This window comes from Podarcis gaigeae (genome assembly GCF_964106915.1).
Source record: "Podarcis gaigeae genome assembly, chromosome: 15".
In the NCBI taxonomy this organism is placed as follows: Eukaryota; Metazoa; Chordata; class Lepidosauria; order Squamata; family Lacertidae; genus Podarcis; species Podarcis gaigeae.
Window position 1 is genome coordinate 16,800,279 of NC_139692.1, and position 12,290 is coordinate 16,812,568.

At 50.0% G+C, this 12,290-nt stretch overlaps 2 protein-coding genes across 3 annotated transcripts; both read right to left on the minus strand.

The window, feature by feature from the left end:
• Positions 1 to 543: 543 nt before the first annotated feature.
• On the minus strand, positions 544 to 1,815 carry H2AX (H2A.X variant histone). Its single transcript, XM_083713917.1, has one exon. It carries the CDS (start codon positions 1,245 to 1,247, stop codon positions 807 to 809), a length of 441 nt encoding a protein of 146 aa, XP_083570043.1. The 5' UTR covers positions 1,248 to 1,815; the 3' UTR covers positions 544 to 806.
• Positions 1,816 to 3,315: 1,500 nt separating this feature from the next.
• On the minus strand, positions 3,316 to 12,214 carry DPAGT1 (dolichyl-phosphate N-acetylglucosaminephosphotransferase 1). 2 transcript variants are annotated; one of them, XM_083714096.1, is made up of 11 exons: positions 12,074 to 12,208; positions 10,402 to 10,740; positions 9,382 to 9,751; positions 8,419 to 8,539; positions 8,089 to 8,302; positions 7,398 to 7,544; positions 7,085 to 7,169; positions 5,793 to 5,981; positions 4,986 to 5,073; positions 4,591 to 4,746; positions 3,316 to 4,288 (listed from the first exon to the last, which is right to left on the minus strand). In XM_083714096.1, the coding sequence occupies exons 3-11, from the start codon at positions 9,534 to 9,536 to the stop codon at positions 4,223 to 4,225; spliced, it is 1,221 nt and encodes a 406-aa protein (XP_083570222.1). In that variant the 5' UTR covers positions 9,537 to 9,751; positions 10,402 to 10,740; positions 12,074 to 12,208; the 3' UTR covers positions 3,316 to 4,222. The 2 variants fall into 2 exon arrangements, with proteins under 2 accessions (XP_083570222.1, XP_083570221.1); XM_083714095.1 differs by lacking the exon at positions 10,402 to 10,740 and having other exon boundaries at positions 12,074 to 12,214.
• Positions 12,215 to 12,290: the final 76 nt, after the last annotated feature.

Below are 12,290 nucleotides of genomic sequence, written 5' to 3' on the forward strand. Positions count from 1 at the left end.
TTAAGTTAGGAAAGAGAGTTCCCTTTGGCTGCTTTCACCAAACAAATGTCAGTCCCAGTCAGCATGGTCTAATTGGGGGGTGGGGGAAAGCCCACCTGTTTTCTATGCCAAGCCAACAATGACCTTTCTCCTGCCTGTTAGCCATGCTGCTTTGGGCTGCCATTAATCTTAATCTGCACCAGTGGATACTCCTCTCTCTGCTTTTCTATACCACACCCTCAACTTTTTATGGTAAGGACCAAGAGGACACAGGAAGCTGCCTTACACTCAGCCAGGCCACTGGCTCATGCAGCTCAGTACAGTACTGTTTATAGTAACGGGCAAAGGTCCTGCAGATGCCTTCAGGCAAGGGGCAATCCCAGTCTTCCCCAGAGTTTGAACCTGGCAAAGTGCAAGAATGTAAGAATTTCTTCATAAAGAGTTATCATACAGCCTACTGAGACTGGTGCACTGAACGTAGCTCTTGCGAAACCTTGCAGAGCTCACCTGCCGCTTATTTTCTAAACGGCTTGCCCCCACCCATATAAACTTAAGCAAGCCCAGTTTAAACAGCGCAAATTCGTTTAATAAAAGAAAAGCCAACACCGCGATCCCTGCAACGTAATTTCAACGGGATCTCCACCCAGTTCAGCAATCCGTTTGTGGGCCAGGCAACCATGCGCTCAGTCCCGGCGCCTGACCCTTGTCCCAAACCAAACCCCAAGGAAAACAGGGGGGTTGCGTGACCCGTCCTCGTGTCCATCCCTCGCCGGCTCCTCGCCGGCTGCTACCGGAGTCCCGTCCAGAGGCTGCTGCTGCTCGCCCGCCTAGTATTCCTGGGAGGCCTGGGTGGCTTTCTTCCTCGGCGCCGCTCCGCTCGCCGCTCCTCCTCCTCCAGCGCCGGCCTTGCGGGGCAGAAGGGCGGCGGGGATGTTGGGCAGGACGCCGCCCTGCGCGATGGTGACGCGGCCCAGGAGGCGGCTGAGCTCCTCGTCGTTGCGCACGGCCAGCTGCACGTGGCGAGGTACGATGCGCGTCTTGCGGTTGTCCCGCGCCGCGTTGCCCGCCAGCTCCAGGATCTCGGCAGTCAGGTACTCCAGCACCGCGGCGAGGTAGACGGGCGCCCCGGCCCCGACCCGCTCCGCGTAGTGGCCGCGCCGCAGCAGCCGGTGCACGCGCCCCACCGGGAATTGCAGCCCGGCCCGCGACGAGCGCGACTTCGCTTTGGCCCGAGCCTTGCCGCCCCCGGTTTTCCCGCGGCCCGACATGCTTCTCCGCTGAAAGATCTGGCGCCAAAGGTGAACGAGACACCGAAGAATGAATGGGGAAAGAAAGCCCGCGCTTTCCTACCCATTTATAGCCGCCGCTCTTTCTTCTCATTGGACGCAACCTTTTAGCATTCCCATTGGCCCTCGGCTGCGTCAGGCGAACGCAGGGATTGGGCGCACGGATCGTTATCTGCTCGCCCATTGGTTGGTTTGCGGAGCCAGTAGGAAAGACGCGCGCCAAATTTAAATGTGGGGGAGGTATTTGGCATTCGATTTTAGCTCCACCTTAAACAGGAAATGCAGCATGAGCAGAATCAGGATTTATTTTAGGAGTGGCAGGCTTTATGTTGGGGGGTGAGGGGAAGAACCAAATGATCTGGTCAGTTAGTTCACTACTGTATTTAGATTTATTTGCTTGATTTGGGCGGGGGCAGCTGTCTCTGCACCTCCCTGGCTGTGCTCATGAAAGGTAGCTAGCCACTGCCACCCCTCCTTTACTGCTGCTTCGTATGTCTGCAGCAGGTAGAAAATCAGGGTCTGCCAACACACATTCATCATGTACACATTAATGTGCCAGTTACAGATAGGTAGCCGTGTTGGTCTGCCATAGTCAAAACAAAAAAAATTCCTTCCAGTAGCACCTTAAAGACCAACTAAGTCAGTTCTTGGTATGAGCTTTCGTGTGCATGCACACTTCTTCAGATACATTAATGTGCACTTGTGTTATCTACCACTTTTCTAAACTGTTAACCCCCAAAGTAAATGCTACTTTTAAAAGCGAGCACCCATAGTAGTAGGAAGAAGAACAAGTAGATAATCAGCCCAAAACCTGGTAGAAAAAGTGCATCTTGCTCTCCATGTGAAGAGCTATCAGAGAAAGATACAGCTCTCTAGCAAGATCCCACGTTTGTGGGGCAATATAATCTAGTTTCCAACTTCATCTCTCAAAGACAGTAGGAAGTATGGCAAGATGACTTCTGATCCTCCCTCACCATTAGCCAAGGGGGGACAGTTACCCCCTCTAGATCAAGTAAAACAATAGAAATACTTAACTAAATGACCAATCACGTGGGTTCCCCCCCCCAAAAAAAAAACAAAAATGCTTGCTACACCCATGCCATTGGCCCTGCTGCTGCAAATGGATGTTGGAGAATAGTGTGGATTAAGAGAAAGCAATGGAAGGGTAGGGGGAGTAACAGAGGTCCCAGCAGCTTGGGGAAGGGGGCTGCCCTGGCTCTGCTAGAAGGGGAAGTAGCTAGGGTGCACTTCATGGTAGATGTTCTAGAACAGGGATGTCTAACCAGTTGATCCCAGGATGATCCTGGTCGCTTGCGGGATCCGTTTTGATTGGCGGTAGTGATTAGAAATGGAGAGACAGTCCCTGCCGCCACTCTTCCTGTTGTGTGAAATGAATATTTTGTTGAGGAGCTGCGTTGTTGTTGTAGGTGAGCTCTACAAGCTTTGCTATTTCTCCCTTTACAAAGTGGTATTTGAAGAAGTGTGCATGCACACAAAAGCTTATACCCAGAACATACTTAGTTGGTCTCTGAGGTGCTGCTGGATAATTTATTTATTTTATTTATTTTGACTGTGTCAGACCAACATGGCTACCTATCTGAAATTTAAAAAGTTTATCAACTTTAGCCCCCGCCCCTAGAAAAAGGTCATCAACTTTGTCTTTGCTCCCTCTAAAAAAAGGTCAAAAACCTTTGCTCTCTCCCCCCCCCCCCCCCCGCCATGGGTAGATCACTTCCAGAATGTTTATACTGGGAGTAGATCACAGTCACTTGGGAGTTGGACATGCCTGTTCTAGAGGGATAGTTGGCTGAGAAAGCTTGAAAACTTTGTTGTGCACCTAAGATTGCTCAGATTGCTCTTCCTTCAGTCATTTGTCCTTCCCTCATGACTAAAAGCTAGGATGTCACCTGGGTGATGTATTATTCTCCATTCCCTCCTCCCTCTTTCCTCTTCCATCCGCAAGATGTCACTTCCAGCTAATCCAGGCCTCCTCCTCCATTTCAACACTCAGGCCAGCTCCGTTTAAGCAAAAGACAACGAAACCAAAAAGCACTATACCAAATCATCTTCATTTGGGTTTGTGAGAGAGAGTTGGACAGTAGTATAGAAACGGTTTAGAAGAGCAGCCCTGAATAGACCGTCAACAGGATCTTAAGGAGGTTTGAATTGAAGTCAGTCCCACCAGGTTCAATCGGAATTCCTTCCCACTTTGGTTGCGGGAGCTTCGGGGTCACTGTTTTGGCACTGCATTAGCCATGAGACTATAAAAACAAAGTCCTTCAAAACAAACACAGCACAAACTAGGAGGGAAACTGCAATTGCAAAGCCCAAGCCCCCATCAGAGCTGTCTGGTGCTTTGATTCTATCAATATTTTGACAGTGAAGCCTTGCTCAAGTACTTACAGGTAGCCTGATGGGGAAATTTGCTTCCTTCTGTTGTGGAGGGACACACACACTTACTCCTAGAGCATAACGTAGCTCTCTCTCGCTCTCTCTCACAGCAGGAGACTTGAAGGACAAAAGATGCAGGGAAAGTGGGGAGCATTGCAATAGGGAGAGCTGAGTTCTGCTTACATGCATTTTTTTGCCTGTTTGCTTCTGTTTGTGTTTCAGGGTAGCAGCACAATGCTCCACTGCAGAAAGATATTCAAAAGCCAACCCTCCTGCCACCCCAAATTATGGCGTCTCCTCCCCTGTCAGTATACAGGAGAGAGAGAGAGAGAGTACTGACATACAAACAAAGTGCAGTTCCTATAACAGGAGTAGCAGCAGCAGCAGATGCTCTCCAAATGGATACAAAAGCCCACAAGACATCAGTGCATCCCCAAAGTCCCCCCAGAAGCCTTTCTCCCTCTTGCGAAGGAAGGCTGACTGCCCTGGGGCAAGTGCAGCTGTGGGCCATGTGGGAGAGAGCTGCGAGGCAGTCCACCAGCAAGCACCAACAGGGCAAGGGCTGCTCAGACGTCATAGAACAGCCGCACGAGCTGGTACCGGATAGAAAAGGCGATGATGCTCCCTACAACCTATAAAACAGAGGCAAAGGGCATTGTATAATCCGAGAAGATGAGATATTGCCCACATAGTTGTCAACACCATGAAATTGGATCTGGCAGGTTAGAGGAAGGGCAAATCTTTTTGCTCTCTCTCCACCCCCACCCTCGCATCAATGTTTGATTAAAAATTATGTGGCAGTTGATATGGCTCAATGCCTACTGAATTTTAACTCAGAGAAGGGAGCTGGATTACCAACCCATTTGAGATACAGAGATACAGCATTATTCAAAACTTTTCACACCGGCTTGCTCTTTCTCCCAGTGCCTCTTACCTGCATCAGCAACAGCAGAAGGGTCAGGGTTCGCTCAGGGGTTGGTCCTATAAGCTTTATCACAAAGTTAATGAGCGTCATGTTGTTGCATTCTGTGAATTCTCCATCTTTGTCCACTCCTTGATGCACATCCACTAGATGGAGTTTCTCAGATATCTGGGGAGAGAACCTTTGTTACTGGTGCTGCTCTAGGATTAAGCGAAAGAAGCAGCAAGTGTTCCACCCAATTGTATTTCATTAGCCCAAAGTAAACCTGGGTGCTCCTACCTCCACTGCAACTTTTCTCTCTTACACAACCCCTCCCCATTACACTTTCCCCTCTAACTGGTTCTCAAAGCCTTTTCTTTCAGCTGAGCTATCAAAGAATATGGAAGGTTATATTATTCTATCCTTACCTTGAGGATATTTGCTCCCAAGGGAGAGAGGTTCTTGGGCTTGAATCTGGAATAGCTCATCTCTAGATTTCCTGTGTCCGGATTGAATCTGCAGAGAGATAGGCTCCCGTCAGCAATGAAAAGGGAAACAATGGGAGAAAGAATGCAGGATGAGGCTCTGCCAGGAATGGATGAAAGTACCCAACCTAGGAGACTCTCACCAATCCATTTCCTATGAAAACAGGCAGCTTTGAAGGGCATATTTACACTATCCAGGCCTCAACAAAATATTCTTGGAAACTGGCATTTACAACTGCTTTCCAGCCTTTGATAGTGATTCCCTAACCCCTTGGTGCTGTGGGTTAAACCACAGAGCCTAGGACTTGCCGATCAGAAGGTTGGCAGTTCGAATCCCCACGATGGGGTAAGCTCCCGTTGCTCGGTCCCTGCTCCTGCCAACCTTGCAGTTCAAAAGCACATCAAAGTGCAAGTAGATAAATAGGTACCGCTCTGGCGGGAAGGTAAACGGCATTTCCGTGTGCTGCTCTGGTTCACCAGAAGTGGCTTAGTCATGCTGGCCACATGACCTGGAAGCTGTACGCCAGCTCCCTCGGCCAATAAAGTGAGATTAGCGTGCAACCCCAGAGTTGGCCACGACTGGACCTAATGGTCAGGGGTCCCCTTACCCTTAACCCCTTTATCGAACTACAGTTCTCAACATCCCTTGGTTAGAAGCCAAGGACTACATTTGTGGTGCTCTAGTTGCACACAAAGCACGGCAGCATCTAACAGGGAGCGAAGGGTTTTTGTTGTTGTTGTTGTTTTTACCTGGGCAGCCGATGGCGTGGGCAAGGAATGATGTGGAACAGCTGTGGCAATGAATAGAGGAAGTTGAGCACTTGTGGGATAAAGAAGAGCAGCATGGTTTTGCTGAAATGCCCGAGGATCCCCACCACAGCAAAGGTCATGCCGGCGAAATAGCAGAAGGTGTCACCCACAAACACACGGGATGGATACCTGCGCTCAGCCGGAGGAGAGACAGTCAGTCAGAACACAGGCAATGCATTGCAGAAGAAGACCCAGCAGGGGGTCACTCCAGGCACTCATTATGATGTCAAATGTAAATAACGTGTTTGTTTTTGTTGGAGGTGCATGAGGTTGGAGAGCCCAGAGCATGGTTGGTTGCATTCAGTTAATTGCAGTGAGTTTTGTTTGTGTGTGAGAGAGGGAAGAGCTTGCTGGGTTAAATTAGTTTTTCTCCCCCCACAGCCTCACAATTCCTATGACAGCATCATCTCACGCAGAATGTAACTGACCTGTAGAGGTCTCTATGGACTTTATGAATTGAAAACATATTACAGTCAAACCTTGGTTGTTGAACGTAATCCGTTCCGGAAGCCCATTTGGCTTCTGAAATGTTCGACAACCAAGGCACAGCTTCCGATTGGCTGCAAGAGCTTCCTGCACTCAAGCAGAAGTCGTGTTGGATGTTTGGCTCCTGGAAAAGGTTAAAAAAATGGAGCACTTACATCTGAGTTTTTGGTGTTTGGGAGCCAAGATTTAATTCTGTGTGTGTGTGTGTGTGTGTGTGGTGTTGTTATTGTTGTTGTTAAATGTGGAGTGGTGAAGGATGTAGGAAGAGGAAACAGTTTGTGGAACACTGGGCACAGCATGAGAGGAAAGAGATTATGTCCTGGAGTGCTTATTCCAGTTTCAGTGGTGTCAGAAAGCTGCACCTACAGTAGTGTTTGTTGGCATTTGGTAGGGTGGGGATCTTCCTCTTAGTTAGATTTCACATGTATGACCTACAAGCACATTTGTGTTTTTGTTTAAATATTCTAAACGGGAACATTTGAGCACTTTGAAGCTCCTTCTAATGCAGCTGCCCTCGTAGCCACCAGATTCTCCCACAAAGCAATCCAGAGAAGGCACTGCTCTGGAAATTTTACAAGAACATTGACTGGAATTATGCAAGCCACGCAAACCCTCAAAATGGCAGCTGTATCAAGGCACCATAGCCTGCCTTGCTATGAGTGAACTCAGAAGCCTGCAACCTCCCCCAAACACACCCACTTCCATTGGAAACAGGCTGGCTTTTTCAATTCCATGGAGTTTCTTACCAGTTGTGGTACAGCAGTCCCAATGTGGTAAAGAAAAAGGGAATCATGAAGTAGAGAGAGAAAACGTGGTCATCTCTGTAGTCTCCTGGGAGTAAAAAAATAAAAAAGTAGGAAGGTCAACCAGTTGGCACCAACTGCAGAGAGTCTAGCTGCACATGTGCTAGTCCACACCAAGCCCACAGCTGCTACTACAATCCCAGCATGTATGCTGAGGGGCAGTCTCACATTTGCTCTGCATCTAGCCTGAAGAACTGAATATCATCCCACTCTAGAAACTCCATGTGCCAGCCCTCTGACATTAGATCTTTCTCACCGTTTAGCTCTACGATGTTGAAAGTTACAATTGAGGCAGCGATCACCAGCGACTGCCCAGCCTCCAGGCCATTAATGCCCGCAAGTATGTTGATGGCATTGGTGCAGAACACAGCCAGCATCCCCATGTACACGTAGTATAGGATTCCTGCAAGAGAAAACCCACTTTTACTCAAATTCCACCAACCATGCAACATCAGGACCGCAATACCTCAAGGACCACCTCTTCCCATATGAACCGACCCAGTCCCTGAGATAATCTTCTGAGGCCCTCCCTTTGTGTGCCTCCTCCTCGAGAGGTCTGGAGGGCGGCAACATGAGAACGGGGCCTTCCCTGCAGTGGCTCCCTGTCTATGGAATGCTCTCCCCAGGGAAGTTCGTCTGGTGCCTTCATTATACCCTTTTAGGCTCCAGGCAAAAATGTTCTTTTTTAACCAGGCCTTTGGTTGATCTGATTGACATCCAACACTCTTTTAGAATGTGGCTTTGGGTGGTGCAGTTTATTGGGATACTGCTTTTGGTTTGATTTTATATGTTGTGGTCTTGTTGTGAAATGCCCCGAGACCTCTGGGTATAGGGTGGTGTATAAGTTGAATGAATGAATGAATAAATAAATAAATAATTCTCCATGGGGATAATGCTCAGCATGTTTCTCAGACCAGACCTGCTTGGGCAAGCCCTGGGCTACTTACCTAGGTCTAAGTGCATGCCCAACAACATCCGGAAGGGCTTAGGCACCACAATGGTGGTGTTCCCAAAGTTGGTGAAGTAGACCATGAGCAGGGGCAAGGATGCCATGGTGGGCAGAAGCAGCTTGTGGCGCCAGCGCAGATTGAGAACATCGTCCGCAAAGCCCAGGAAGATCATGCAGCAAATGGCGAGGAGGGAGCCAATGAGGGCCACAAACTGCAAGGTAGGGAGACGCTGTAAGAGTCCTGCCCCTTGCACTTATCTAGTCGACTCAAGCCTTAACACCCCCACCCCAATCCCTTCCAAGCTCCACCCAATACAGCCACTCTCGCCTCATGGTGTGGGAATGCCTTGCATTGCTCTTCCACAAAGCAGCTCAGAAAGGGCACTGGGATGAAGCAGAAGAGGATGATCAGGAACACTGCTCCACTTATGACACCTTGGGACTCCGGGCTGGGAAAAGACAACACAGAAGGTAATGGGTACCTCCGTAAAACCTTTTATTGGCATCATATACAACATCTAAAACAAATCAATACAGAATTACCACTTCCCCAGTGGCACAAACATTTGCCAAAAAGAAAGGAGGCAGAGCAGTCTATCGTCACATCTCTTTGTCTCTAGGGAGATCGGACATCTGCAGTCTATTTCGACGACAAAAACCAAATAGAGATATTTAGCCACTAACTTGGTGAGCTCCTGATAGTAATAGAAAATGTATGACCTCTGACTCTGGTTTCCATTTGGGGATACAAAGTTGATCTAGAAATTGCTGGCGGAGATCAGCATATAGTTTACAATTGAGAGCCATATGTGTAAGGGTTTCCACCAGGTGGTCTTCACATGGGCAAGTTCTTTCTCCTTCCACCCTGCCTGAGAACCTTCCCCAAAGGAGGTTTGATGGATTTGAATTAAACCTGGCCAGCGAAAATGCCCTTTTTTCTTGAGGGATAAGCAGAAATTCAAGGTAATTATGGTTAGTTTCATGTTTTCTCTGCGCTACTCATCTCACCAGGACCTTGCCTGTCCTGCTTACTGGGGTGCCGGGTTAGGGGTTAAGACTTAGGTGAAAGAAAGCTGGAACGCACAATGAGAAAAAGGGAATTCTCCTTACTGACTGCTGACTGCCAGCTCTGGGAGTATGAGATCCAGCCCAGGATTATCAGTCTTTACACAGGGCCCCAGTATGCCTGCACCAGATCAGAGCCCCACACTTCCTCTCAGGCCCCAAACCTGGCAGCCTCCAAGTGCAGTCTGGATCAAAACTGAATACAGGAAAATCAAGAGCTACTCACATGGGTTGCTTGGAAGTTTTGTTCAAATCAATCCCAAAGAGCTTGGCAGCAATGAAGTGATCCTTGAAGGCTGGAATAAGTGTCAGTGTTGCTACAAAGCCCACAAGGGAGCCAAAGAAATTGATCAGCAGGGGGGTGGTTAGCAGCCTCCCCATCTCAGAGCTGGATCTGGGTGCTCCCAAATGACAAAGACAATAAGCCAAGGAAGTCTGTCTGTCGTCCGTGCACTTCTTCCAGTCGTAGCCTATCTGGGACAGCCACAGCAGACACCTCTTGTCAGAAGTAACATAACAGAGAAGGGACCCTTAGGCCACAACCACTGGTAAAAGGTTCCTGCTTCAGCAGCAGCCATAGTGATGGATCTTCATAACTAAGAATAAAAAAATAGTTGGTAACCAACAATTCATACTGAATGCAAAATTTACATGCATTTCATACTCTCCTCAGATGATGTGAATGCACACCTTAGCCACAAATGGGATCATCCTGCCCATGGAGGGGGGATCACCACAGGTGTGTCTAAGATGACCACTGACAAAAAAGCACATTGGGATCAAGCAATCTGGGGCCCATAAATCACTGCCCCACCCACTTTGCTGAAACAGCAAAGTGTGCCAATGAATAGGATATAGACCTAGATAGCTCAGTGGATTAGAGTGTGGCATTGTTAACGCTGAAGTTGCAGGTTTGAGTCCCATATGGGGCAGCCGCATATTCCTGCACTGCAGGGGGTAGGACGCGATGATCCTCAGCGTCCCTTCCAACTCTATGTTTCTACGATTCCATGAGCTCTCTGGACTGTTCCTGGTGATGGGGTACAGTTGTCTCCTCCTAAACTAGGGGTCCTCCAGATGTTGCTAGACTGTAACTCCCATCATCCCTGACAACTGGCCACGCTGGGTGGAGTTGATAGGAGTCCAACACCACCTGGAAGACGGTAGACTTTCGTGTTCTGTCTGCTCCACGGCACCCAAATTTCTACCCTCCCTGCCCGAATAAAGTGGCCAGACTCCGGCCTACCAGAGGCGCAGGATGCTGCCCTGGGTTCCTGCCCGTCTGCACCGAAACACCGGCTTGATCCAGCTGTCGTCGAGACTCGGGAAGGGAGTCTCTCTGGCAAGGGCGCGGGGGATTTCCTTTTAACGTCCCTATAAGCTTGGCTGGAGTTTCCACCCGGACATTATATGACGTTACACCGCCAAATCCTAGCGCGACCCACACAGTGCGAGCATATTACAAAACGCACTCCACGCGTTGTGAAGCCGCGGACGCCATCTTCGTTACTGGCTACTCGACGGTGTGGCATATCAGATCCTCAAAGCCGGGCCCCATGTGCCGCGAGAGATCCGGTGACCGTAACTCTTTGACAGGTTTGGCGGAGGAAATACGACGGTCACAGAGTTGTAAGGAACGCCCACACCAAACATGGCGGCCCCCGAGGATCACGTGACAACTGCCCTTGGACGTTTCGTTAAACTACACGTCACCTAGCTGCTGATTGGCTCGGCGAGGCGCTCCAGAGCCAAGCGGGGCCATTTAAAGGGACAGCAGCTTCTTAGTAAATCTCACGAGGGGGAGCTCTTCCCTAAAATTCTATGTCCGGGAGGGAAAACCTGTTTTTTTCCAGATGTTCTCGGGACTCCTACTCCCGTCAGCCTCACCCAGCACAGCACATTTCAGGGATGGTGGGAGTTGTAATCCCAACAACACGTGGTGGTGGTGGCACCGGTGGAGCACAGGTTAGGCACCCTAGTTTCGGATGATGCTATAAAATGACACACGACCAGCCTACCCCAACCCAATGCCCTCCAGATGTTTTGGACTACCAGCAGCCCCTGCCAGCATGGCCAGTAGTCAGGGATGATGGCCATTTGGCATCCCAGCAACATCTGGAGGGCCACGAGAAAACCACACCCCTATTCCAAACGGTGATAACCTCCTGCAAAAAAACAGTCAAGACATCTTCTGGAACCTTCAACATCTACTGTAGCAGAACCCGCCAATCTCTTAAGGTGCCACACGACCAGCCGCCCCCAACATGATGCTCTCCAGATGTTTTCAACTACAACTCCCATCAGCCCTGTGAATCATACTGTATGGTGGTGAGAGTTGGAGTCCAACATTTCTGCAGAAGGCTCTTATTTCCGCATGTTGCCGCAACAGAATGGTGCCCGCGATCCACATTTCAGAACCACCCGTCGCGGATCCTCAGTGCCACGGTACTTCCCCTCAGATCTTTCGGTTACTACAGATCAACAGCCACCCTCATCCCAACGTCCCTGCCATATCCTGCTCGATTACAAAATCAGAAAAGAGAAAAAGTCTACTAGTGGAGCCAAGGTCCTGGTTTCACCCCCAGCCCAGGTCCCCACCTCCCTAGACGCGTCCAGAGCACCCAGAGTTCTCCTCTCCCCGGGGACCTCAGCTCGGCTTCGCTCCCAGTAGCCACACCTGGGAAGGAATCCTAAACACCCCTCCTGTCATAAAGTTAGGCTCGAGCTGCAAAGGAACGTCCCGGCTTCCACAGGCATGATCGACGGTCGTCGACCTGCGGACGTTCCCCTTTCCTATGTCATCCTGGTCCCCAAGGCAGGAGCCGCCTCTTTCTTTCTGCGCATCTTGGCCGGCCAGCCAGACCCGCTTCCAGGTAACCCCCGCCGGCTCCTCGCATACCCTCAGACGGTACCCTTACCGAGTGGGCGGCTTGTCGAAGGATTCCCCTGGGCTGCCTCATTCCTTTCCAGTAGCAGCTGCCCTCGGTGGCCTCCGAGCTGGAGGTCCGGTGCGCTCCTTTCTGCGCCTTTAAGAGGTCGGAGGGAGGGAGAGGAGAGCGGAAGGGGAGAGGCGGCGGCAGCAGCACCACCAGCAGCGTTTGGCCCTGCCCAGCTAAGCCGCTACTGGCCGTCGAG

Bases quoted from the DNA above. Each gene is read 5' to 3' on its own strand.
- H2AX (XM_083713917.1), bottom strand. From the start codon at position 1,247: ATGTCGGGCCGCGGGAAAACCGGGGGCGGCAAGGCTCGGGCCAAAGCG.
- DPAGT1 (XM_083714095.1), bottom strand. From the start codon at position 9,536: ATGGGGAGGCTGCTAACCACCCCCCTGCTGATCAATTTCTTTGGCTCC. The intron at 8,303-8,418 runs GCGAGAGTGGCT...CCTACCTTGCAG, and splicing joins AGGCATTCCCACACCATGAG to TTTGTGGCCCTCATTGGCTC. The intron at 5,982-7,084 runs GTAAGAAACTCC...GGCTGAGCGCAG, and splicing joins GGACTGCTGTACCACAACTG to GTATCCATCCCGTGTGTTTG.